The sequence below is a fragment of the Mytilus trossulus genome, chromosome 1 (genome assembly GCF_036588685.1).
Source record: "Mytilus trossulus isolate FHL-02 chromosome 1, PNRI_Mtr1.1.1.hap1, whole genome shotgun sequence".
Taxonomy (NCBI): Eukaryota; Metazoa; Mollusca; class Bivalvia; order Mytilida; family Mytilidae; genus Mytilus; species Mytilus trossulus.
In genome coordinates, this window is record NC_086373.1 from 102,698,277 (window position 1) to 102,725,718 (window position 27,442).

The following is a 27,442-nucleotide window of genomic DNA, read 5'->3' on the forward strand; positions in this document are numbered from 1 at the left end:
TCCTCTGGATCCGCCACTGCGATACAATGTCGAAATGAATATTTCTAAATATATAGGTAATACTCATAGTTGTGTACAATAGTGATAACGAATTTCCACATGTATATGTACCGCTTTATATAAATTAGACGGCCTAGTAACAGATGAAAAAGAATACCCCGTTCGCGAAAAATCCTCCTATCCCCTCCCTTCCATCAGAAACATAATTGTCGTCCCTTTATATCTTCTTTGAAATGATACTAAAATTGCACTCTTTTATAATCTTACACTATATTCTTCACCTGTGCAAGAAAGAACTTATAAAAAAGAAATTTGCAATGGAATATGCTTAAATTGACATAACAGGGCTGGAATAGAAAAGTCAGGCACGTTTATCGCATACCATGACGGTGTTTAAATATTGCGCAATCGGTCATTCAGGCAATAATTGAAAAAGAAAATGCAGTCAGTTCTTGTTGTGTTAAAGAAATCGTATGTTCATCATTTCGTAGTAATATTTAAATTTACATGTAACAAAAATGAAAATTACCTTAAAATTATAGAACAATTCTTGTAAAAATATATATGATTACTCATATGAAATATACTCGTCCAAAGTCTATATTATTGCTACTCCAATGTACTTCTAGGTTTCTTTCTATTGGTATCCATGCCCGATTTACAACAGTATCCTAGTGTTGTAATTAAAATATTAGATGATATCTTTTATCAACAATTATTTAAGATAACATTGATACCGATTTTTCCATTTTTTCATTTTTACCCTTCTAAGCCATTGGTATGACAAACAAAGATAGATTGTGCTTTATGTTACAAGAGAAAAGGAATATTTATATCAAATTATTTTGCTTGTAAAATGACAACTAAAAACAAAATATTTCATCAAAGAAACCAAGTTGGTTTTGTCCACACAAGACCCATCGGTAAAATATTCAATTTGTACATTTGAAAGGATATGTGTTTTCTGACATTTTCATTTGTGGAAGGAAATACTCAAACAGCAACACAATATTAACTTACGTCTTTCCTTGAACAGTTAAAAAGTTGCAGTATTTTTTCACCGGCTAGGTAAAATTTTCCTACTGGTTCTTTCTGATTTGCTACATCACACTTGGCCCTCCTGGCTTGAAGTATTAATCCTTTTATCGGAAAATTGTCTAGTCGTTCTATGGTAACTTAAAAAGAAAGATCAACACATAAACTTTGTGCTTGGTTTTAGTAATGGAAATACACTACTTGTATACAGTATGATTGTTTATTAATGCTTTGTGTAGCTTGTGATTGTTTTTTTGTTATCTTCCATACCAATTTTACTTTGATTATCATCCACATATACTAATTATTTTCCGTACCAACATTTTTTTTAGAGTAAATAGATTTCCTTATTTTAATAAGCGTCCATATACTGGCTATTTTTCAGGACTCATGATATTTTTATTCAAGAGAATAGAAAACTCAATGTAATAAAATAATTAATTGTGAAACTTGTACATGGGGCGATTCTTAAAAAAGAAGCAAGATAGTTTATTTTTAGTCGGCATATATGTGAATTATTACAAAATCAAAGAAGGGCTCTTTAACAAACTAAGGCAAAGCCTCTGGTTTAGTCATATCGATATTGTTTACAAACTATTTCATAAATAATGTCACGAAGGCCTTAAAGCTATAACCTAACAAAAATCTTGACATACATTACTCAACTTACATTTTTACTAATTGATTATTATGGCGCATTCAAAAGTTATAGTGATGATGCTACTAATACAAAATCTACAAATATTACTTATATTATGATTAGTTTAATAAGATATCAATAATACCTTTAACAGCAGTCTGCTGATATATGTTATCGGTGACTTTAATTTTGAATGGACGATTCGTCGTTTTCTGTGGACTAGTTTGAAAGTACGATGGCATCATGTCTATACATTCCTGTTTTGTAGGTTGCTCAAAAGGGTATGCTGCACCAAAAACAGATTCCACGAAAATGCAAAGAACAGCTATGATCTAAAATGATAATAAAATTGAGAATGGAAATGGGGAATGTGTCAAAGAGACAACAACACAACCAAATAAAAAAACAACAGCAGAAGGTCACCAACAGGTCTTCAATGTAGCGAGAAATTCCCGCACCCGAAGGCGTCCTTCAGCTCGCCCCTAAACAAATATATACTAGTTCAGTGATAATGAACGCCATACTAATTTCCAAATTGTACACAAGAAACTAATATTAAAATAATACAAGACTAACAAAGGCCAGAGGCTCCTGACTAGGGACAGGCGCAAAAATGCGGCGGGGTTAAACATGTTTGTGAGATCACAACCCTCCCCCTATACCTCTAACCAATGTAGAAAAGTAAACGCATAACAATACGCACATTAAAATTCAGTTCAAGAGAAGTCCGAGTCTGATGTCAGAAGATGTAACCAAAGAAAATAAATAAAATGACAATAATACACAAATAACAACAGACTACTAGCAGTAAACTGACATGCCAGCTCCAGACTTCAATTAAACTGACTGAAAGATTATGATTTCATCATATGAACATCAGGCACAATCCTTCCCGTTAGGGGTTTAGTATCATACCATCATAACATATATGAGAAGAACATAACCCGTGTCATGCCAACAACTGTTTTTAGAATAAATGTGTTTAGTTCCGACGCAAAGACCTTATCAGTGACTCAATATTAACGCCAAAATATGCAAACTTTAATGGCTTGACAACAGTATCGTAATTATATCCCTTCTTAATAAGTCTATTCAAAGATTTTGTAAGTTTCTGAGGTGAATACTGACACCTTTGTGCTTTATAAAGAATATTTCCATAAAAAATTGGATGTGAAAGACCTGAACGTATAAGAAGTCTGCATGTTGAGCTATATTTACGAATGATGTCTTTATACCGATGATAAAATTTAGTAAATGTTTTGACAAGTTTGTGATATCGAAAACCCTGGTGTAATAATTTTTCAGTAATACATAAATTTCTCTCGTTAAAATCTAAAACATTGTTCCATACACGAGCGAATCGTACAAGTTGAGATATATAAACACCGTAAGATGGTGACAAGGGAACGTCACCATCTAAAAACGGATAATTAGCGATAGGAAACGAAAAATCATCCCTTTTATCATAAATTTTAGTATTCGGCTTCCCGTTAGTGATATAGATATCAAGATCGAGGGAAGGGCAGTGGTCATTGTTAGTATTAGCTTTATTTAAAGTAAGTTCAGCAGGATAAATTTCTTTAATATACATACTGAAGTCGTCATTATTGAGAGCCAAAATATCATCCAAATATCTAAAAGTGTATGGTTAGTTTTTAAATACTTATAGTAGAATGATTTAGTTGTTGTTGAGATCCTCAAGACTTAATGCAAACAACAATAAAATCCATCAATTTTGTAAACGCAACAGTAGCATACCGGTGTTCAAAAGTAATAAATCGATTGAGAGAAAACCAATCTGTGTTATAAACTTAATCCGAGGAAAACGCACAAACTATGAAACGAAAACAAAGGTACAACATGAACTCTGAAGTGCAACAAAAACAACCGCCAACATACATAGAAACGAACTATTTGAGAACAATTTTTCCGCAATTATACAAATTGACTTAATTCTTTTTGTTTTAACTTCAGACTGAATCAATAAATATTATTGTCATGTCGTCTCCCATTCTATTTTTAAAAACACAAGCAAACAAAACCATGCATAAGAGTTTTTTGGAAAGCATTCAGTGTCAAACCCGAAAACTTCATATATTGTATGGACTGAATCTGTAACATTGTTTATAATGGATTCTTTTTTAAAAGTATGATCTATTCTTGACACATATCATTTCTAAAATGTAAATTGTGGTTTTATAATGGCAAAGGAAAAAACAAAAAAAATAAAAATAAAAATAACGATAACTTACCGTTGAAAGTATGATCGTTTCCATTTTACCACAAATTATAGTCAACAACTTATTTCACGAAAGAAAAAAAAGTAATTCCCAGCGGCTCAAAGCTTACACCTAACATTAATAACAGTGCAAGTTTTAATCTTTCCTATAGCCAATAGCTAAGCATTACAAGTAAACGATAATTCTTTTGGCAAATTACAATTTGTTTAAGAATTTATTTATGATGCTGGTCTTTTTTCACACACTTCAGTTGCTAAAAGGTCAAATATTTTGAGATTCTTAATCGTTTAAGCAGGCCGTACCAGCTACATAATATGATTGAAGAGTAAAGGATGTAAGAAACCTAAATAACAATTAGATTTGTTTGGAAACATTTATCATGTGTGCATATACCCCGCATGCCTTACTTTTATATCAACTTTATGCATGAAGTTTTTGTAAATCTGTTGAATTTTTTCTCCTTTATATCTTCATTCAAAACTCCGTATTACTGTCTGTAACTTACCTTTGATGAAGGCGACATGGTCATTATAGATCATTATTTTCTATGTAAAGTATGAAATGTTTGCTTATATATACAGTAACGGGGCTATGTGTCATCCTCATTTTTCATTAAAGGAGTGGACTTGACTTATTCATAGGAAATTATAAAGTTAATATCTATTTACTAAATTAAAGATATGGGGAGGGAGAAAAAATACTTACATCGGATCTCTCTGGGAAGATAAATAAATAAGGAATTTCAAATTTGAACTTTGCAAAACAATAAAACTGTTGAAAAAAATTTAATATAGAAACCAATAAGTGTTTGCGTTGCACTTATCTTTTTGGTAAACATCAAAGCTGAACAAAACTTTGGCGTGTTTTAAAATAATCTACTTTCTGTGCTTTCAATGTCATTTGAAATTCACAATCGCGGAGATATGAATAGTGTTGATCAAATACCAGTGCTGGTATTATCAGATAAAGTTGTTTAGCTATACTCATAATAACTAGATCATCTGATATCGATTAATATCTTAGATATGTGCTAAAGCGACCCATGCGTGTTCACTATCTATCCTATAATATATTTAACATACAAGGGAATTTGACAGGGTTGTCCGTTATCATTTCATCTGTTTTTAAATTTGTTAAAAATGTATGAAATATCATGAAGATAAACAATCACAAAAGTAATATAAAATTATTTCTTTTTACCAAAAAAACATGAAATTGCACAACGACCAAGCTTTTCTACAACACTTTCATTCTATACACATAGTCTTCATTTTTATAAATTCCCTGTTTACAAAACTTTGATTTTTTTCGAAAAACTAGATTACCCTAGCCGTATTTGGCACAACTTTTTTTATTTTTGGATCCTCAATGCTCTTCAACTTTGTACTTGTTTGGTTTTATATTTTTTTTTAAATGAGCGTCACTGATGAGTTTTATGTAGACTAAACGCGCGTCTGGCGTAATAAATTATAATCATGGTACATTTGATAACTATTTACACCACTGGGTCGATGCAACTGCTGGTGGACGTCTCGTCCCGGAGAGGTATCACCAGCTCAGTAGTCGATACTTCGGTGTTGACATGAATATGAATAATGTGATCATTTTCATAAATTTCCTGTTAACAATACTTTGAATTTTTCGAAAAATTAAGGATTTTCTTATCCTAGACATAAATTACCATAGTCGTTTTTGGCACAACTTTTTTGAATTTTGGATCTTCAACTTTGTATTTGTTTGACTTTATAAATATTTTTAACTGATGAGTGTCATGAAGACGAAACGCGCGTCTAGCGTACTTTATTATAATCCTTTTTTGAAATTATTTTATTTTTCAAGATGAAACATGTGAAATTACATAATACAGTATTAGACACAAGTATGAAAAAAAATTAACACTTGTGAGATCGATTAAATCATAATGGTATAATAAGATATAAATATTACAATTGATTTTGTTGATTTGATCAACAGTGGATTTAATGCTGCTTCTATCAATTGCCACTTCTGATCCATTTGTATTTTTTGTGTAGGGGCTAAGAAACATACAGAGTATTTTTCTATTTTAAACCAACACTTTAAATATTCTATCCCACCATATTTTGTGGGCAATATGCTTTTACATCTACATTTGTATATATAATATTTAAGTAACAACAAGATATCATTAACTGTTTTACTGTTGACAAAATCCTCAGACACACCTAAAATGACCTCTTTTGTACTAAAAGGCAAGAAGATTTCATAATTTCTCATCCAATCTCTAATGGAAAACCAAAAGTTTTGTGCTACATTACATTCCCAAAAAATTTGAAAAAATATTTTCCCTTACTTCTGAACAAAATGTACATAGTTCAGTTTCTTTTAATTTACATTTATACAAAAAGGAATACATGGTCAAATCCTATGAACAATCTTAAATTAATTTTTTTTAAACGAATTTCTAGTTATAATGAAGGGCATGGAATAAATAGCATTCCAATCTTCAATCTGTATATTTAAGTCTTGATTTATAATCCTGGTACCTTTGAATATTAACTTTTAACAAAAAACTTGTCCTTTAATATATTGATATTTATTCCATGTTTGTTAACCAGATTAAATTATCAATTAAGATTGCTATTAAATTTTTGGGGTCTTTCATTCCTTGACTAGTATTTACAGCCACTCTAGGTCGATGCCACGGATAGGGTAGGTTTACCTCCGATAATAGTACAAACCCTGTAGACTACACCTCTGTGCTGTAATGAATTGTGGTAATCATAAATCAACTTTTAACAAGCGTTTTTTTAATCTAAGGGTATTCGATCACAAGAATATATACTATATAATCTATATTTTGCAAAACTTTTGAAAATTTGCGGCTGCAATGCTCTTTTAATTTCTTATTTTGTAGCTTTTAGATTTATCTTCTTATTCTGAAAATTTATTTGTGTAAGTTTCTCATTTTGAATTGATTGTTAATTGGAAAAAAAGAAAATATTTTTCCTAGAACCTTTATTGTCATTTTATGTTACTGCATTTTCATGCACTCTGCACATTCAGAGCATAAAAGTACATTCACGCTGCTTTATTTGAAAATACTATACCTACAGAAAATATGTGTCCCAGATCCTTTCATTTCATGCACTATGCACATCCAGAGCATGAACGTACATTTACATTGATTCTTTGCAAAGACTACGCGTACAGTTATCAGTATCGATGGAAATTTTATGATAATAAGTGTTTATAAGTGAATCTTTGTACTTTCCCCTAAGTACATTATAGAACATTCGCTCAATTGTAGAGTGCTAGGTTTCATTTTTTTCATTTTAACATTGATTTCTCAAAGCTTTACAACCATTTTCTCATATTATGTTATCCAAACAGTTGATCTTTGTTTTATTGCTAAACTGAAATATAAACAGGGAATTGAAAAATGTAATTATGTAAAATTACAGGTCAATTTCAGTAATTATATATAATAACGAACTATTTGAGTCATTATGCATAATACTCGGCAACGTACAAGGTGTCAAATACATCGAAGGTCAACTTTGCTCCAAGGAGCTTGGACTTGATAGATGCATATTTTTTCCATAATGCATCATATCTGATCTAATTTTTCGACTTTATATATTCACACGGTTATATTAACGCTACTCGACACTGCTATACAATATTTTCAATAATAAATAATGCTTTGTTTGTTTTTGTTGTTTCTTGAAATAATTAAGAAGGTTATGAAATTGACATTCATGCAAAAAGAAGCTTTTAATTCAACGCCCACACACGTTAATATTTCACACATGATATGATATACATATGATCTGGTTGACATTTAATACTTTATCATGGGTACACAACTGTTGGTAGTATATAACTTCCACATCAAACACTTGATGGTCATATTTTTCCGTAAACAAGACCTTAAATAATGATTATAGTATTATAACATCCATTCATTAATACCACATGAAATTTTAATACGTATATTCATTTTGATACCATAAGATGATTCATTCATTAACCTTGGGAGAGTTTAATGGAGAGAAAAAAATTGCGGGAAACAATTTGTTAAACAAGTACGATTTGTTTGTTTTAACCCTTTTCATATCTATCTTTGAAATATACGAAAATCATTGACTGTAATGATCAATGCAAAAGTAATTGGGTAACAGTTAAAAATCAGAAAAAAAATCCAGAGAAATTTGTAAAAAGCAAAATCTCAGATTTATGGTCTGAAATACACAAAAAGACAATTATGTCTATAAAGTTTTCTTCTGTTCAGGCTTAACATTGTTCTGTTCAAACTTTACAGAAAATAGTTTGAATTATCTAGTGATTTCCTTCTTGGTTAGATTAAATTTTTCATCTAGACTTTTATTAGACTTTTGAATTCTGCCTATCTGCACTTAACTTAACTTGACTGAATTAATCTGATCTCAGAAATTCAAGCTGTTGATATTATTTGAGTTGAGAATTTCTAGTTTATTTGTAAGAATTAAAAGCAAGCAGACTACAAGACAAATTACAGTTCTAAATCTTTATGTAAAAGAGGGGCTAAAGATACCAAAGGGACAGTCAAACTCCTAGATTGAAAATCAAACTGACAACGCCATGGATAAAAAATAAAAAGACAAACAGACAAATAATAGTACAGAATACACAGCATAGGAAACTAAAGACTAAGCAACACGAACCACACCAACTGTTCAAGAAAATTTAACTTCGTATCTTATTCTTATATATCTGAGATTAGAGTATCGTATTTAATAAACAATCTGAAATTTACTTGTGTATTTCTATATAAAGACTAGTATGTTTTTTTACATACAAAACAATTGAGTGTTTATCTACGATTCATATTAAAATAAAGATCCGTTAAAATACCATCAACGTCAACAGTTTGTATTGCATCGAAATAAGATATTGCTCTATTGGTCCAATCCTAGTGTTCCTTGTACTTGAAATGTCAACGTTAAGAATCGCTTCAACCTACTAATAACAATATCGATGTGGTTTTTATCTTGATTTAAAGCCTAGAAATGAACCAGTAAAAAACATTTATCTAACCTCATATACACTTCTAGGAATACGATTGTTTAAAAGCCACTGCGTGGAGAACGTGTATATTCTATATAAGGTTAATAGGGTTTCATTTTAGGTTAGTAGGCGGTGCTTATTTCAATACACGGTTAGTAGAGGTGTTACGTCCCATTATAAAAACAACACGGTGTTGATGAAAAATCTTAAAGGTTTCAACAGACGAAGAAATTGATGATTTTTTTAACAATTGAAAAAAATAGAATTAATTTAAAGCTAACAAGTTTATTATTGTTGGCATTTGTGTGTTTTTTTTTTAAACCAATGGAAGTAGGTTCTTAATACTCACGATATTAAAGACTTGATAACTTTGATAGGGCATTAGTCTAAATACCACATGTGAAGATAGTCGGTAAGATAAGTTCGTTAGATAGTCCACTAGTGACCTAACACGACAAAGCTTCGCTCGAATTCCCATATTTAATTAACTGACCCCATTTATATTGTTTTAGGTCACTTAAACACTATGTAACTAATTATACCATCTTTTAATATGTCAAAAGAAAAATATAACTAATTACCTAACTCCAAGGAAAATTCAACTCGAACAGCGGGAAGTCCATACAAACTGACAAAATCAAACGCTAGACTTTATAAACCAACTGAACGAATATATTGACTTGGTACAGACATTTTATGAAAAATCCGCGGAACCCGCTGTGTGTCGCCAACTTTTGCTGTAAGTTGCAGACTCAACAAAAATGGGGGAAAAATAAAACAATTTCCTCTAGATACTGTCTTTTAAATGTAAGAAGCTTCTTTTGTCCAAATTTCGTAAAAATCAAGAATGACTGGTTATTGTTGACTGGTTGCTGTTGTTTGTTAAATGTTTAGGTACATTTCGAGTAATTGATTTGTAAGCTTACGATACATGCTTTGGATTATCAAAAGTAAGTGTTTTCGTTTGTTTTATTTTCTGACTTTCATTTTCTCCAGTTTCACAACCCTTCCATATAAAATACTGTAAACAATTTATTTTCGCACATTTCGAATATTAAAATTAAATAGCCGCGAAGTGGTCTAAAAAGTGTAAAACGCGAAATTAAGTATCCGCGAAAATAAGTTTGTTTACAGTAGTTTTGGATTCAATCAAATCAGATATATGTGATATTTTGTTGGTATTCTTATGTACTATGTCTACATAAGTCTATACGATTGCACCGAAATGACATTTGGTCTCTGGTTGAGAGTTGTCTCATTGGAAATTATAACACATCTTCTTATTTTCATATGTTGTTCAGACTTTTCAAGCCTTCCTTAAGTTCTTACCTATTATAAATACTGGCATCGTTGTTGGAACAATCAAAGCTGACATAACGCCAGATAAACATGTAGTCTGCTTTGATCAGAGATTTTGGAAGAATAGAGAATAAGCCCTTGTAGTTTTTGTACACAGGACCAGTATTCAAAGGACTGGTTACCGCCATATTTTTGCTATTGAGTTTTCATATATTTTCAAATTGCTTAGGATTGGCGGTCCAATCTTCAGTTTTAGAAAGAGAAGGACTCTGGATCACCTCAACTACAAAATCGACTTAGAACATTACGACAAAGGAGATGGTGTTTGGAGTATCTATGCAATTGAAGGAAAGACTAATTGTCACAAGAGGACACGTGTCGTTCAGTGATTGATAGATTGACGCTGCTGGAATGTTGTTCATAGAAAAAGGAAAGTTCAGAATTAGAAAGCAGAAACCATCTCTTTTTGTCGTAAAGTTGTTTTGTTTTCCATCGACCCACATTGTCAATTTCTTGATGGAAGTCAAGGTATTAGGCAGACTTAACTGTATTTTTTGTATCCTATATAAAGTTCAATAAGTTAGATACGTACTAGTATATAAATGTTCTACTAGTATTATTTAGCAAATGATTATCATCTATACCGCGGAAAGTAAAGTTAAAGGATACTGCTAAATCTTTTCCATCAAGTATGCCATTTTGCAGAATTTTAATTGAGTAACACACGTCTCTGTTCTGAAGAGTTGTTCAGGATTGTCTGAAAAAAGGCTGAGCATCTCAAAATCAGATGTTTTCGCCGACACCGTGGTCCCATCTTAAACTCATCGTACTTTACTACGATTGCTACACAACGTCATTGCGATGCATTCATGTGGTCGTGTTTTCTTCCTGAGTAAAAGCTTCTTGTTTCCTTCATATTGTCTTCGTTGGGTGGAAAAATACACGATAGTACAGATAATCAGACAAAGTCAAAAAAAGACGAAGACGACACTATTTGACATGATGCTCTCACGATGTCATAACCAAGGGATAGTGGGACGCCTGCAATACGATAACGTACGTTCTAATAGGAATTTTTAGATAACGTGCCATCCCGAAAGGATTCGATTGTTGTCGAGATAACTTCATGATCCTGATCGAGGGTGATTAAAATTTATGATAAGAATGAAACCCGATAGGTATATATCTTTTTATGTTGTAATGTAACAGAACTGTTTCAGGTTTATACGTTTAAACCTGCTGCATTTGTATGCACCGTTATATTAAAGTTTACCAATTCAACACTGTTATTAGACCTTCAATATGGTTTTTATTGGTATAAATATTGATGTTAGTATCAGTACATAATACCAAAATAAGCATACTACATATACTAATAGTTATCAAAGGTACCAGGATTATAATTGAGTACGCCAGACGCGCGTTTAGTCTACACAAGACTCATTAGTGACGCTCGTATCAAAATATTTATAAAGCCAAACAAGTACTAATCACGGTTTACAGTTTGTTGATACATGTAATTTATCGTTATACAATGTTGGGTTTTCTCTGAACCTTTTAATTGCGTCTGTATAGTAAACCCATTGAATGTTGGATATGAACTGATTAATATTTCAGTCTTTGATAAATGATTTTTTATCTGTTGTAATTGGCTTTGTACTATCTTTTGTGATATAGCGATGCATAAATAATCTGCCACGTCTAATCTATGATTTTGTTACTTGTTTTTCTCGTTTGTGTCGATGTGGCGAGCACATATAAAAAAAGAAGATGTGGTATGATTGTCAATGAGACAACTCTCCATAAGAGACCAAATGACACAGAAATTGACAATTATATCATAGATCGGCATTCATCAATGAACAAAGCACATAGTCAGCTATAAAAGGCCCCGAAATGACAAATCTAAAACAATTCAAACGAGAAAACTAATGACCTTATCTATGTACAAAAAAATAACGAAAAACAAATATGCAACACATCAACAAACGACAACCACTGAATTACAGGCTTCTAACTTGAGACAGGCAAATATATACAAAATGTGGCGGGGTTAAACATGTTAGTGGGATTCAAACCCTCACCCTTACCTCAGACAGTGGTGTAACATTACAACAAAAGAACGAACTATCAAAATCAGTTAAAAAGGCTTATCTCATCGTTTGGATACAACTAAGAATACTACATAGATATGGTGTGGCCGGGTACTGGTATATCCCCAACAACAACAGACCCCGTTTCAACTAATTTTTATATTTTTATATTTCGTTCTTAGCATGTTTCACCCCGCCACATTATATATGTGTCTGTCCCAAGTCAGGAGCCTGTAATTTTATTGCTGTCGTTTATTGCTTTCATAGTATGTTTGAGTGTTGTGCCGTAATTGATATATTCTAAGTAAGGCGAGGTTATTGCTTTCAATTATGTTTTACTCGATTACATTCTGAATGTGCCTATCCAAAGTCAGGCACGTGTAATTCATTAGTTAATGTTGCTGTATATCATGTTTTTTCATTGTTTTGTACATATATCAGACCATTAATTTTTGTTTGAAATGTATTATAATTGTAACTTTATGCCCTCTGATAGTTAACTATGCGGTGTATATTTTGCTTATTGATTGATGCCGTAGAGTGAGCAATAGTTGTTAACTTCTGTATCATTTGGTCTTTGGTTAGTGTTCTCTAATTGGCATTTTTTTTATATTTAGCATTAGTGCAGTACTCAAGATGTATAAGCCCAAATAAAGCAATGGTAAAGGAATCTCTTGAATTGATTCGGACAGAAAACAACATGGAATATGCAATGTGGCATTGTATGATAAACATTCCTAGAAGGTTTCTTCGATCTCCAATTACTTGTAGGTGTTTACGAGGAGTTAGGGATACTAAAAATGTACTTCAATGACAGACCAATGGCACACTTCATGACTAATGAAAATAGAACATATCGGATTATCCCCACATTTCACACTAGCTTATATTTCGGTTGATTTCTTGTATTTCCCAGTAAATATAAGATCTTCTTTCAATTTAACAGAGAGGCCGCTGCCTGAATCGTTCCAGTTCTGAACAGTGTGTTCTCTTTGTTATCAATAAAAGAATTAAAAAATAAAACCAAAGAGTTCAATAAAGAAGTTTTTGCTACGTCGAGGTGCTTCCAAGGGATCTCTCTAATTTGCACTGATACATTTGGTTGTAGCTTCACTATCAATGAAGCACAGACGGTTAAAATATAATGTTTAGGCCTTTTCTACAAACTAACATTTACTGTAGCTTTATCTCTCCGTAATATTTGCTTTTCTGTTTACATTTCAACAAGCAAAATAGATATATTATAAACACAATTTAACATAGGTCATGATATGGGTAATTTGTGCATCAAACATCTGCATGATATGTTGTATCAATTCATTGGACAACTTTACTACATGTACATCAAACTAGAACTTAGTGTATCACTCATATCAAAGTCACAGGGACGTCTGTATTGATTAAACAAAACAAAAATTAATATGAATAATTTATTGATAAGTTCATCTAGCTCACATACATTGGGGATACAAAAAGAAAACATTGTAACATATACGTATTTAGGTTAAAAGCTTTATTTCATATTTATAACAATTAATTACTCTTCATAAACTTTGTTATATTTTTTTTTTTAAGTAAGTCATGTCTTTCAGATTTGTTTTCGTACATTGTCTGATTATAAATAAGGCCAATAGTTTTCTTTTGTTTTTAGAAGTTGTTTCACGTTTTATATGTCGGGCCTATTATTGCCTACTTTACACGCATATCTTTTCTCATGGTTAACGTCCGTATAGTGACCATTAACTGTTAACGTTTGAAAAAAGTTAAAATGGATCAGAAGTGACAATTGTTAGATGCAGCATTTAATTAACAAAATCAATTGTAATATTTATATCTTATTATACCATCAATATTTGATAAATCTTACAAGTGTTACTTAACTCTTTTTACTTTGTGTCTAATACTGTATTTTGTTATTTACATGTTTCGTCTTGAAAAATTAAATTATTACCCAAAACACAAAAAAAACAAAAACAAAACTGTTTACGTATGATTTCACTCCATTTTCACATTTGTATCATGCATTTTCAATTTTGTAAAGTGGTTCCTGTTTTTGGTGAGGGACTTCGAAAAGTGTATTAAAAGTATAGATTACGATAAACATTCTATACAATGTTCAAATATTCAATCGCAGTCATCAGTTATATACCATAATGAATTACAAATCATCATTTTTCCGCCGTCTTTTGTTTTTTTGTTTTTACTTAATCGGGATATTGCTCAAATACACATTTATGTTAAGTTTTAACAATTATTTCAGCGTTGTAATAAAAAGTTCGGCTTTGGTTTTTTTGGAGCGATTCCCAATCCAAAGTTGTCCTAAAGAATCAACGCATAAAGATGAAACCCCGTTTATCTCAATATTGATACATTTCAACATCTTTCCTTCTGAATCAATGATATCTAATGCATGATTCGAATAATCGCATACAATGATATTATTATAAGCAAATACTAATCCTGTTGGGTTAAATTCGCATGTTAGTTCATCTGACGATCGTCCATAGTATCTAAATTTCACATCGTCATCAACTGAAATACCAACGATTCTTCCACTCCCTCCACTTGTTCTATCCAATACAACAAGGTCATTTGTTTGTTCATTGACCATGCAACGATATGGTTTTACGAACAACTGGTCACCTTTTGCATCTACCGTCAGTTCCTTTTTAACTTCTCCTTTCTCGTTTATAGTCATCACAACTCTTCTGCTAGTTTTGTTTAGTTCGTAATTATCAAGCTCGTCTGTTGCGCCTATTACTATGTCCTTATTACATGTTACATAAATGCACAATGGATATAAGGGTTGCATGTCTTTCATTTGGAAAACTGCCCCATCAAGTGAAACTATCGAGATGGATTTTTCGTTTAAACTACACATGTAGAGTTTATCTGATATAACGCAGCCATTGCTGAAGTTAGTTTTGATTTGATTTATAAGTCTTCCAGATGAATTTCGTATCAGTTGGACACGTGCATCATTTTGACCGCCGATCCATGTTGTATCATTGCTATTTAGGCAAATCATGTCCACATCTTCAAGGTCTGTTTTAATTTTCCGAACGATTTCTATATGGTGTAGAGAGGAAATATCTCTGATTTGAATACATTTTGAATTGATATTTAGGGCACCAAAATGTATATCGAGATGTCCTGGTTGAAAGTACATGCGTTTTAAGTCAGGAATCTGTTGTGATAAACTGCCTACTTCCTTTTTAAGTATGTTGAACTTCTTTACGAGCTCCTCGATGTCGTGTATTTTCATAACATCCTCTAACAAGGATTGCTTTTCTCTAAGCTCTTTTGCTAATTGGTTATCGTTGACTGATTGCAGTTGTTTGTTAGAGTTTTGATAGATATTGCACAAATCAGTTTTAAGCTTACCGTATTTACTTTCGATTATTGAAGTTAAGCATTGTTTCCGGTCACTTAGTTCTTTTTTTATTCTTTGCCCCTCGCAATCTTCAATTTCACAAAGCGTAGCATATGATTTTGTTTTAATTTCAATATCATCTATAAGTTTTTTTGTGCTTTTCTCTAAAGTACGACGCAGATTCTCTATCGTTTCAAAATGGTGTCCATCATGAAGTTTGATGCATTTTGTTGTGCATATGGGAAATTTACAGTCCATGCAGAATAATCGACATGCATCGTCATGATCACGACACGTTATCACCTCAGCTTGAAATAGTTTGTCCTCATTTAGTTCCTTAATGTGTATGACTACATGGTCTTTCGTCGCTCGAAGTTTCTTGTGGTATACATTACAGTCATCACACAACAACTCTTTGCAAGTTAAACATTTCCATTTCAATGAATTTCCCCTCTCACAAAGGGTACACCCAATACTCATTTGAGCCCCGAATAACGCCATCTTAAATTTGTGACAGAAACGATGGAGTGCCAATAGGTTTATTAATTATCACATATTAAAACTGTTATCTAAATGGAACATACACTATAGTTTCAGTTTGATTGATATGTAAAGATAAAAATAGAAACTGATTTCAATCTGAATTTGTGGAATATTCTAAATGATCCATTTGTATTGTGTGTTCGAAACATCCCACAGATTCAGCTTATAACCTACGTTTCCCCCTTCAGTGTTTTTTTAGTATAAGTCAACCAGAGTTTTTAAGAGGTGTGCGAAAGCCATTATTTTATATGATGGTTCGATTTGATAGATTTTCATTATAATTTAAGTTTAGTGTCAAACGATACATTTCCTATTGTGGTAGTTGGTTTCGTTTTTTTTAGTATAAGTCAACCAGAGTTTTTGAGAGGTGTGCGAAAGCCATTATTTTATATGATGGTTCGATTTGATAGATTTTCATTATAATTTAAGTTTAGTGTCAAACGATACATTTCCTATTGTGGTAGTTGGTTTCATTCACAAACACTAGATGGTATAAAGGAGTTTCTAAAGATTTGCAGTTAATGTTCTTAACATGAAAAATTTCCTTCTAGTATTCTAGTAGTAACCATATAGCAAAGATGCCAAAATACGAAAGTACGATGATCAGGAGCTGATTATAACATACTTCATGATTGCCTCTCTGGATCTTCTTCTTCAACTACTTGGAACTCCTGTGACGAATGATCCCGACAACAGAAACTGCGTGTTGCAAATCATTCTGTAGATAATCTATCGTTTATTTAAGGCATATCTAGTTCTGATACTGGTATAAGGAACAACAGAATCGAGGCCGGAATAAAGTTCGCAAACGACTGTCGTTTCTGAAAAATCCGAGTTTGGTACCCTATTTTTTGTTAAGGAATATATTAAAAAAAACAAATGACAGACAAGTACATGTACACATTTCATATCATTTGTAAATACAAATTCTTATACAAGACCTTACCTTTAGTCTTGGGAGGGGGACACAAACTAAAATATCCCTTATATCAGAGTTCTGTCCTCCAATGACTACCTTTTGTCGTCTATTAGATAACTCTTGATGAGTACAGCACGTTCCCTCAAATTCCAAATAAAAAAGTCCCTCACGCCAGATAAGGTTGGATGTTTTATTGATATCAGAAAAGACAACACTCAATTGTTTAAAGTTAAAAACTATAGCTATATCGTTGGTTATTGCAAATCAGGTTTATAGTGTGGATAAAGTACTGATATTCCAATTCATAAATTACATAAATGAGTGAAATGATAGAACTATATCCAGACATAGAACCTGATTTGTAAGTGCATAATTATCTGATATTCACTCACTTAATGATATGCCAAACTATGAGTACAATTAAAAATGTAATTGGATCAAGGAGGGATGAAGAATTTTCTGAAGGAAATGTAGACTCGTTAAAAGTTAAAAACAATTAATAGGTAGCAGTATTTCGTGTGTATCTAAGTATAGAAGCCATATATTTAAACATCGAGATAACCTTCAAAGATTGCTTTCGGTGATGAAACCAGATAAAACATACATAAAATAGATAACAACCACGTGCTTTTGGATATTTCTAAGTTTATTTCATTTTATGTAATAAGTTACAAATATAAATCATCCTTTAACCTGTATATGAGAATGATGTTTTGTTGAACGAATTAGTCTACAAAATAGTTTACCCTTGATTCACTTTCAAATTTGACATTATTTTCCTTTTTTTAGTTAAGCACGCCTAGTACATGCATACTCCATCTTCATGGTTATATTAAAGTTTACGTGAATAGAGATTCAATTGAGGTTGAGTTATTGACTTTCAGGTCAATAATACATCAGAGTTGTTTTTGAGCTTATTTTGAACTATTTGACCTAACTTGCTGCCTATAATGACATATTACTTTAAAAAATCCGCTTTTATTAAGTGCCAGTCTGCCTAAGAATCAGGCAGTGGTGAAAACATGACCAAAAAACCCCAACCAATTTGACATTGTCTTCAGTTCATAATATGTAGTTATGCACAAAAATAACATTCATTTCCAGTTTCTGTTCTGGTAATAGAAGATACAATTTGGTTGAAATGCACTAGAAATTAACAAATAAGGTGAGATAACTCTGTAATTTGCTATCATTCTAACCAATTTTCTAACGAAGTAATTTGATATTACCAGACTCACACAAACTAAAGACTAATACTTTTTAACTCAGGATGATGGTTAGTATTAAATAGCAGGATTAGCTTGGTGGGTTTTTTCCAATCATGTTTTAATTTTTACCTAAATTGCATGATTCTTACAAAGACTGGCACTTGATACTTGAAATAAATGAACAAAATGAATCGTATTTTATGTTTGACAAAATCATAGCAACATATAATTTCAATAATAACAAAATAGAATTATGACATGTCAGAAGCAACATGAATGTTTATCACTCATTTTATGAGGATTTTTTTTGTATGGAGCGCGGGAGGGTCAAAATGCGGAAATGAGTATAGCGTTATTCAAAATCAATTTCTCCGCCATGACCTTAGTGTACCAATGAAGGATTGGCAGACACACCAACAGCTTCCCTTAGTCTATGCACTACTTTTGTAGCCGAAATTTGTTTGTCACGTGTTGACGTAAAGCGAAGATGGCGCTCCTCTTCTTGACAAGAGTTTTTTTGGTCTACGAGATATCGACCTACCCTGTGCAGTTGCAATTTGTCGATATCTGTTTGTTAGTCTCTAAACTGTTGCCTTATGCACATTAAATCGAGCCACGATGTCAGCAACACTCATTCCGGACTCAACCATTCCAAGAGGTTTCTGACGGTCATTTTCGGGGAGGCCTGGTTGACGCCCCATGCAATTTTAACAAGGGTGTATGTGTTTTTCTTACCAATAGTGTGTTTCTGAACGTTAGTGAAAAAGAAATTTTTAATATCGTTTTAAAGGACAGTTACAGAAGGTAAAACATCAATTACACGTGCAAAGCTGATATGGCGCGAAATCAATCACCAGGAAAGAGTACGACTGTTTTAAATTACAGGTAAAACTAAGGATTGTATCAATGATGTTTAAATATTTTTTTCTAGAAAGAACAAAATAAAGAATTAAAAAAAAGTGTTGCTAAACTTTTTTGGCTCAGTATACTTTTAGATCTGTATTTTGTGTCTATTATGTCCAGCGATGTATATTAACCTGCTAAGTACGTTCTGTGTTTTCGTTAGCTGTTTTTCTGATTTGTATCTTTTGACGAGTAAAGCCTTTGTCAACTGATTTTGATATTAATTTCTAATGTTGTATTGTACTGTAACATCACTGTGTGTGCCTTTAAACAAGTTTACCCTCCCCGATACCCCATGAATCTGTCTGATACCTCCCTAAGACAAAATACATGTATTTTCGTTGGTTATTCATTTTTTTTTATGAAACACAAGGGAAAAACTTGGCTAAAGAGTAGAAAAGTCGAATGTTTTTAAACTTTTGTAGGGACACCGATATTTTGAATTATTAAGAACCAACATCTTGTTCCAATATCACCAGGATCTATATACATCTGGTCAAACATGTACTATAATTTCATGAACGCTACTAGAAATATACTATGACTATGTTGCTTTATTCAGTTTTACTCGTTGGAAGGCGTCCGTTAATTTTCTGTGTTATAAATGTCGTAATTTACTGTTATATATGTATTTATGTATGTCTCTGTCCTTAGCATTCTTGTATTTATTTGTACTGTTTTCCTGTCACGTAGTGTTGTCATTTTAGCAGTATTTTTAACCTTGTCATATAAGCGGGATTTTTGGCTGGCAATACAACCAGGTTGCAATTTGTTCCGTTGTTTTCCTCATATAAATGTTAGTGTTTTTCTCGATTTAATTTTTCGCTTCATTGATTTATGATTATCGAACGGAGGTATATAGCTGTTGCCTTTATTTATTTTATGTGTACAATGTCAGATAGAGATTTGTGTACTTTTCACATAATTAGGTATTTGAAGTTAAATTATACTACTGTCTGGTAAAAAGGGCGTTATATAAATATAGAGCATGCAAGTTGCAGTACAGTTAATAACAAGCCGACGAAGTTGTTGTACTCTAGGTTTGATTTTTACTACCCTTTCTATAGACCTAACAAATACCTCATCATACCATTCCAACTTTATATTCATACAAGCGGAAACGAAGAAAGGTTGGAAAATTCAAACTGTCGTAGATAGTTTGTTTTTCTTCTTCAGATTAATTTTGCATGTCTAAATGATTTGGCAAATAGGATTGACCAAAGAAAATACATGTATTTTGTCTTAGGGAGGATCAATTGAAGCTCCCCATAGTGAACTTTCAGTTTCTATGTATCAACATTCCTATAGTTCCTGCATATAGAGAGTTACACCCACGTTAATACGAAGCTATGGAACCACGAGATCAAAACGGTGAAGTTTACATCAGCTCTTGAAAAGTTTACGGACGACCTAACGGGTTGGTTTACCGTAATGGAATATATGTTCCATAGATGACGACGAACTGTTTTAACAACACCTTAGTACGTTTTGTCCTGTCATTGTCGGGTTGTAAGAGTTTGAGTATACCTTCGGTATATATGGGCTATTTTTCTTATGTTACCTTATTATACCCTTTTCATATATACCATCGAGAGATTTGACGACACACATATCAATCAAGTATGACCCAACTTACATACATTCTAGAATATATATGACACATATATAAGTATATATAAGCATTTTGATAAATGTCTGCTTGATGATATATTAGATAAGAACAAGTATATGTATTGATGAAATAAAAAAGTCCTTGTATCAAAAATATTAGATTCGAATAACAATGTGTTTTATTCTTGTTATATATTATTATAATGAAAAGGTAAATATATATATAATGTCTAAAAATAGCAACAATCAACATTCAATCTATTTAAGCGTGGATCAGTTTGTGAGAATAAACTGATACAGTTACTGAATTAAAATTATTTAAATGTCTAAGAATATAATTTAAACACGCTAATTAATACATTAAAAAGTTCTATTAGATTTAAAATAGAAAATACGCACTATTTCGCTAAACAAATTAGCTTCATCAGGCGTGTGCATCTCTCAAGGTGAAATCGGATGCATGACAAAACATTTTTTTGTGTAGCTGAACCTATACAAGATTTGAGGAAAAGTGTAACATATAAATATATCTGAGCCTGTCTAGTGATTTCTGCATAGTATCTTGCAAGTGGTTCTATCTATAAAATAAACAGATATCAAGTATAATAATACGTAAAAATAACGTTAGACATTCCTAAATCGACTGTGGGTTCATTACTTTCCTTTGTTCTTGATATGTGTATGTTATAGATTACTTCAATCTTGTAATGAATATTTCAGCACGAGTTTTGTCATGATTTCCTAACCAGAGTTGTCCTGCAGAATCAAAGGCCAAGGAACATATCTCATTCATTTCAATAGAGACCCATTTTATCATGTAGCCTTCGTCATTCACGATATCTAATGCATGGTTTGAAAAATCCAACACAATGATATAATTCGTTGCAATATCTATCCCCAATGGATTAAATTCATATGCTAATTCATCTGACGATCTTCCGAAGTATCTAAATTTGATCTCATCGTTGGGTGAAATACAGACGACTCTCCCATTTCCTCCACTAGTTTTATCCAGAACGACAAGCTCATTATTAAGTTCATTAACAATACAGCGATAAGGTTTTACAAACAGCTTTATACCATTTACGTCTTGCGAAAGTTCTTTTCTAACTTCCCCTTTATCGTTCATAGTTATCACAACTCTTCTGTTTTTGGACTCCAGATCGTAGTTGTCAAGCTCACTTATTGCGCCTATCCGTATGTCGTCTGTAGATGTCACATAAATGCATACTGGATAAAGAGGTTGCATTTCTTTAATCGTGGTGACAGTTCCATCCAATGAAATTGCAAGGACAGATTTTTCGTTCAAACAGCACAAGTAGAGTATGTCTGATCTAACACAGCCATTGCTGACGTTAGTTTCAATTTCTTTAATAGATTGTCCAGATGAATTTTGAATCAGTTGGACTCGTGCATCGTTCTGACCGCCAATCCATGTTGTATCATTACTATTCGGACAAATCATGTCCACTTCGTTATGGTTTGTTTGAATTATTCGTACGGTTTCTAGACTTGTCAAGGATGAAATGTTTTTGATTTCGGTAGTTTTTGATTTGTAGCCAAAGGAACCAAAATGTATATCAGAAATTCCTGGTTGAAAGGAAACTTGTTTTTCGTCAGGAATATTTTGTAATAATTTTTTAATTTCTTCATTTAGTATGTTAAAACTCTTAACGAACTCTTCTACATTACTTGTTTTCACAATCTCTCCTAAAGAGGCTTGTTTGTCTCTAAGTTTTATTAATGATTGGTTAATTATCTCTGTTTCCTTTTGTTTGTTTGAGTTTTGATACATTTCCTGTAAATCGGCTGTAAGCTTACCGTATTTGCTTTCGATGATTGAAATTAAGAATTGTTTCCTTTGCTTAAGTTCTTTCTTTAGTCTCTGTCTGTCATCTTCTTCAAATTCACGAAGTGTATTAAATGACTCTTTCTTCGTTCTAATCATATCTATCAGTACATTAGTGCTTTCCTCTAAAGATTGACGGAGATCTTCTATCGGTTCGAAACGATGGCCACCATGAAGTTGGATACATTAATTTGTACATATTGGAAAATTACAGTCCATGCAGAATAATTGACATGTCTCGTCATGTTCACGACAATTCACAGATTGATCGACCGATTTTAGGATTTCATCCTCATTTAGTTCCTTTATTGATATGACTTGATGGTCTTTCGTAGCTCGAAGTTTTTTGTGATATACCTTACAATCATTACACAACAAATCTTTGCAAGATAAACACTTCCATTCTAATAAATTCCCTCTCTCGCAAAGTGTACATTGTATCTTTTTTTCAGCCATTCTAAAAAAGTGTGTAGATTATATCCACTACGTTATTCTCAAAAAGATACAAAATTTCCTTGTTTGGAGTAGTAAAGTTTAGCAAATTGAAATTGTCAACGTGAGCCCTATAGTGAATGTATCTTTTAAAACGGTTTACTATCAGGGATTATCTATTATCTATGATCACAACTGTTATCAAAATTTTATAAATAATATATTTACTGTTCAAATGGTATGTAAAGATAACTGTCGGCAAGCCTAAATTTGTAATGACTAAGTATTTGTGTCATTTTCCGTATGATTTTTAACTCGTGTATGAATAGACTATATTGTCTGTATTTAGCAAAACCTTTTGGAATATTTGGTCTCGATGCACTTTTAATTTTGCAAGCGTCACTGATTATTCTTATAAAGAGTGGCGTACAAATTGTTATTCCTGGTCTCTATATTGAGTTTATTTAGATAAAAAATATTTTAACAAATCCTTGAATCGCTGAACTAGACCGACACCCTCAGTTAGTTTTATTCAAAAAGGTGACAGTTCACAGTGTCACCATACCTAAACACATTATATTATTTACTCCGAACTAACCAATCTTTTGGGTTTTTTTTCGTTGATCCTCAATACTGTTTAGTTAGCAGATACCCACTTTCCGTCTGCGATTTAAAAAGATTGGAAATTGAACCATCGACTTCCTACTTAAGATGTCAATACGCTACCACTAGGCTACCCTGGTGTTGATACTTTGTAAGAAGGTTCATAAACAGTCATCAATAGTTCCCGATGAGACAACTATCCAGCAAAGTCCTTGTGTAAAGAGTAGAAAAATCAAATGTTGCTGATAAAATAGATGTTAATAATTTTGAAAGAGGTTTCGTGGAGCACTTGGAAGACCCAGAAGTATACCTTTGTTTGTAAGGACACTAATGTAGTTTATGTATCCAATACAGTGATGGAAGATCCAGTTCTTCATCTTTGGTTGAAATACCAAAGGAACAAAGAACAGACCTATGATTAACCAGGATTTCCTCTTTGGTAAGTGTCGTGAGGGTATATGTTGAGTTTCCAAGTGAATTTGCAATTAAATGACCATTTGATATAGTGGTGAGTACATATATTTTATCATTTCTGGCTATGTCAGTTTGTTTAATTGACACATTGTTGTCAATATAATAGAATAATTGTATGTAACTGTAATACAAGTGGAGGTTTGGCTAGCTATAAACCAGGTTAATCCATATTTAAAAGATTAGTAAGTATATCATTCAATAGACTAGACACATTTAAAGCTTTATAATCAAGCGCTGGGAATGATTTCGTTAAAACACCTACATGTATATCTGTAGAACTCATAGGGGTGATGGGGACGCTAAACCGAGATGGTCACACATAAGTTCGACTGAAATCACTTAAGTGTGATGGTCGGTCTTATTCAAAGGTACATGGTTAAGTCTGATTACTCAATAAGCTAAACTGCGTCTTTCCCCGAAGTGGAAAGTAACGTGAAACTTCTAGAAGCGACTAAAATTTTCACATTTTTCAGTAAAGTCGAGTGAATTTTCATTTTAAATGGAAAAAGCATTGTGTTAGTCAAAAAGATTATGACTTCTTCACAGCATCAATTTGAAACATCCTTTTAAAACATGATAATCATTTGGACTAGTATTGTGAAAGTAATATTGCTAATTGTTCGATATCGTTCGAGTCCATTTAAATGGCTGAACTTTAAGATGACATATACTTCTAAAAAAATACGTCACTGCTTGAAGAGTCATGTGTTGTTGTTACTGGAAGATGTTCGTTGTTATTCTGTAGTTAATGTTTCAATTATCTTCTATTATATTATTTATGGTTTTTTTCTGTGCTGATTGTTCTTTCTTAAGTGTATACTGCATACCTGTCAAGCATTTTTTTCATTATAAAGATATTTTTAAACATTACCATATAAGCGGGAGCTTTGACTAGCAATACAACCAGGTTCGACCCACCATTTTTTCTTAAAATATCCTGTACCAAGTCAGAATTTTGGCAGTTGTTATCCGTATGTTTGCGTTTTTTTTTTGCAGTTCTCAGCTTCTGTTGTTCCGGTTTTTTTATTTTTATAGTTGATGTTTTCTCCTCGATTTAAGTTTGTAACACAGATTTGTTCCCCGCAATCGATTGATGACTTATGAATAGGCGTAAACTGCTGTTGTCTCTTTTACAATGCCTTCTAACTCAATCCCCAGTCCCACTAGACCGCGATCGCACCACGCTCACCGCGATCAAAAATAAATTAAGATCGGTCAGGGTGAGGTCGCGGTATGAGCGGCATGCAAATGTAAATTTCCGTTGCTTTCACGATGCTACTACGTCCTCATTATGCTTCTACAACGATCCCGCTACGATTATACCACGTTTTCACCGCGCTTATTCTGTGACCTCACTATGATTATCAAGATCTTTCTATGCTCATCGCGTTCTCACCACGACCATACCATGAGTTATACGTTTGCAACACTACTGCGATTATAGCACGTTCTTACCACGATTAAACTACGTTCCTATCGCGATCTTACTAAATTTCGATGAAACAATACAGTCATGCCACCAAAATCTACTAGAACACGTGGGTGTGGTGAAAGGGGTTGATGTAGAGGCAGATGGAGCTCTGATAATAACATCATCTCAAGCAGAGATGTCGGACTGACCAATCCAACCTAAATTACAACCTGGTCCATAAAGCTCAAATAACGATACTATAGTGAACGGTAGCAGATATGACACAACTGTGTCAATAGATATAAGAACATGTGGTATAAGTGCCAGTGAGACAACTCTCCATCCAAGTAACAATTTAAAAAAGTAAACTATTATAGGCCAATGTACGACCTTCAACACAGAGCATTGGCTCACACCGAACAGCAAGCTATAAATGGCTCCAAAAATAATTATGTAAAATCATTCAAACTGGAAAACCAACGGTCTAATCTAAATGAAAACGAGATGCATGGTTAAGCCGTCAGAGAAAATGGACAAGAAGTCTAATGGCAACCGATTCAGACAAATAAAACCTGGAGAGATTTGATAAATGTTTTTAGAAAATTACAATGAGAATGATGGTCGTAGTATGAACGTAGTCAGGTCGTAAGAAGCGCGTTATGAGAACGACAAAGGCGTACTAAAATCGAACTTTGGTCTTGAACAGCGTGGTGTAAACGTGGTGTACTCGTAGTGGAAGCTAGCGTAGTTTGGTCGCGATGAGAACGTAATGGTCCTGGTGAGGTCGTAATAACGTCGCTGTGAGATCGTAGCACAGTCTCCCTGAATAGAATCACGCTTTCGCTACGCGCTCGCTACGATTGTACAGCGACCATAACGATCTCACTACGACCTCAGTGCGCTCTAACTCCGCTTCTACTACGACCGGATTTCGCCATGACCGCACCACGATTGTTTTAAACATGTTCAAATTTGGCCACGCTCGTCACGATTTTGAAGACCTAAACCACGACCGTGATACGACCTACCACAATCTACACGATCATCAAAATTTACATTTTGTTCACAGATCGTAGTGCAATCGTAGCCTAGTTGGACTGCGGTATAAGGAAATACTTTAATTTTGAAAAGACAAAAACACAATAATTAAGATAAGAGATACAACGGATATGCGTTAATTCATAAATCAACGCCTACTCATTGTACATGTGTAAATAATGCATAAACATTGCATTTACGATAGCCTTTTTAAGTACTGAAACTTCTTTGTTTAGAATTTACGCTTTTTTAATATGTCACTGAAATGATCATATCCAATTTTAAAACATACTTATCCATGCTCGACCGATGCCAAATTTGGTTTTATCTTCTATTTTTCATAGAACATGGCTTTCCATGCACTGTAAGAATAGTAGATTAATTTTCAAAGCGCCCTCTTAAAAACTGTACTAAATACGTGAGATTTCTAAAGTGTATACGTTTATTAAAGGAACATAATAATTGCCCCCCCCCCAAAAAAAAAATAAAAAAATAAAATAAATCAGAATTGAACAGGGGTCATTAATGTAGGAAACAGAATTATTCAACCGAGACCTTTAAGTCAATGTTCTTTTTTAAAGAAACAATGACTGTTGATTTCAAATCATCGGAAGCTTTCGAAAAAGGACCCAAAAAAATACAAATAAAAAAAAAAAATGACAGATCTGAATTCAAACGATTGTAATTTATTAATGAAGTGTTGTCATAATCGAACGTTATTCAATTTTACAAAAGCTGATTAA

The 27,442-nt window shown here is 32.7% G+C and overlaps 3 protein-coding genes across 3 annotated transcripts; all 3 read right to left on the minus strand.

Annotated features, from left to right (window-relative positions):
- Window positions 1-572: 572 nt before the first annotated feature.
- Window positions 573-4,024, minus strand: LOC134705488 (uncharacterized). Its single transcript, XM_063564210.1, has 4 exons — window positions 3,928-4,024; window positions 1,821-2,007; window positions 1,021-1,175; window positions 573-671 (listed from the first exon to the last, which is right to left on the minus strand). The coding sequence occupies exons 1-4, from the start codon at window positions 3,949-3,951 to the stop codon at window positions 573-575; spliced, it is 465 nt and encodes a 154-aa protein (XP_063420280.1). The 5' UTR covers window positions 3,952-4,024.
- Window positions 4,025-14,586: 10,562 nt separating this feature from the next.
- On the minus strand, window positions 14,587-16,209 carry LOC134705498 (uncharacterized). The gene has a single exon (XM_063564219.1). It carries the CDS (start codon window positions 16,207-16,209, stop codon window positions 14,587-14,589), a length of 1,623 nt encoding a protein of 540 aa, XP_063420289.1.
- Window positions 16,210-21,583: 5,374 nt separating this feature from the next.
- LOC134705508 (uncharacterized) lies at window positions 21,584-22,840 on the minus strand. The gene has a single exon (XM_063564231.1). It carries the CDS (start codon window positions 22,838-22,840, stop codon window positions 21,584-21,586), a length of 1,257 nt encoding a protein of 418 aa, XP_063420301.1.
- Between the last annotated feature and the right edge of the window lie 4,602 nt (window positions 22,841-27,442).

Coding starts and splice junctions, on each gene's coding strand:
- LOC134705488 (XM_063564210.1), bottom strand. CDS start 3,951: ATGGAAACGATCATACTTTCAACG. Junction 1,176..1,820: donor TCAGCAGACTGCTGTTAAAG/GTATTATTGATA, acceptor TTTCTTTTTAAG/TTACCATAGAACGACTAGAC. Junction 672..1,020: donor TTAACTGTTCAAGGAAAGAC/GTAAGTTAATAT, acceptor TTACAACACTAG/GATACTGTTGTAAATCGGGC.
- LOC134705508 (XM_063564231.1), bottom strand. CDS start 22,840: ATGATTAGAACGAAGAAAGAGTCATTTAATACACTTCGTGAATTTGAA.
- LOC134705498 (XM_063564219.1), bottom strand. CDS start 16,209: ATGGCGTTATTCGGGGCTCAAATGAGTATTGGGTGTACCCTTTGTGAG.